This window comes from Sinocyclocheilus grahami, unplaced genomic scaffold, assembly GCF_001515645.1.
Source record: "Sinocyclocheilus grahami isolate Dianchi unplaced genomic scaffold, SAMN03320097.WGS_v1.1 scaffold236.1, whole genome shotgun sequence".
Classification (NCBI taxonomy): domain Eukaryota; kingdom Metazoa; phylum Chordata; class Actinopteri; order Cypriniformes; family Cyprinidae; genus Sinocyclocheilus; species Sinocyclocheilus grahami.
Window position 1 is genome coordinate 323,965 of NW_015505415.1, and position 570 is coordinate 324,534.

The window sequence follows — 570 nt, forward strand, 5'->3', positions numbered from 1 at the left end:
AAAAAAATTAATAAAAAGGCATGGTTGCAGCCTTGCTTTGACTTACAGACATTCCAAACATTTATTTAAAATATTCCAGATTTCAGTGCAGTAACTGTTTATTGAAAACTTTTATGCCACAAATACATATTTGAAACGTATTTTCATAATCAGTAGATGAACAATTTAATACAAAACTTTTAATTATTACAATGCATATTCTTAATTGAATGACCTAAATCAATGATTACAAATGTTTTCTTCAGTCAGTTCTGGTGGTAAAGTCATATTTTGAATGCTAATGTCAGCCCATCGCCTACTGTTAACATGCTCAGCTGGATTCTGACGTCTCGATGGAGCTTCTTGTTCAGTTTATCGATGCTGATGGAGTCGATGTCGCCTTCTTCTGGGTTCACCACTCGACCGCTCCACAAAACCTAGGGGTCAGATATTTGTTTCAAAAGAAATGTATACATTAAATGGATCAAAAGTGAGAGTAAAGACATTTATAATGTTAGAAAAGGTTTCTATTTCAAATAAATGCTGTTTTTTTTAGCTTTCTGTTCATCTGTGAATCCTGAAAAATAAAAT

General features: G+C 32.5%; 1 protein-coding gene across 1 annotated transcript in view; it reads right to left on the bottom strand.

The window, feature by feature from the left end:
- Positions 1 to 80: 80 nt before the first annotated feature.
- Positions 81 to 570, bottom strand: part of LOC107597738 (catechol O-methyltransferase domain-containing protein 1) — an 8,136-nt gene continuing 7,646 nt past the window's right edge. Inside the window, exon 7 of the mRNA XM_016288913.1 lies at positions 81 to 416. Within this exon, the coding sequence (XP_016144399.1) occupies positions 264 to 416 (153 nt within the window). The 3' untranslated portion in view covers positions 81 to 263. The remainder of the gene's footprint in view (positions 417 to 570) is intronic.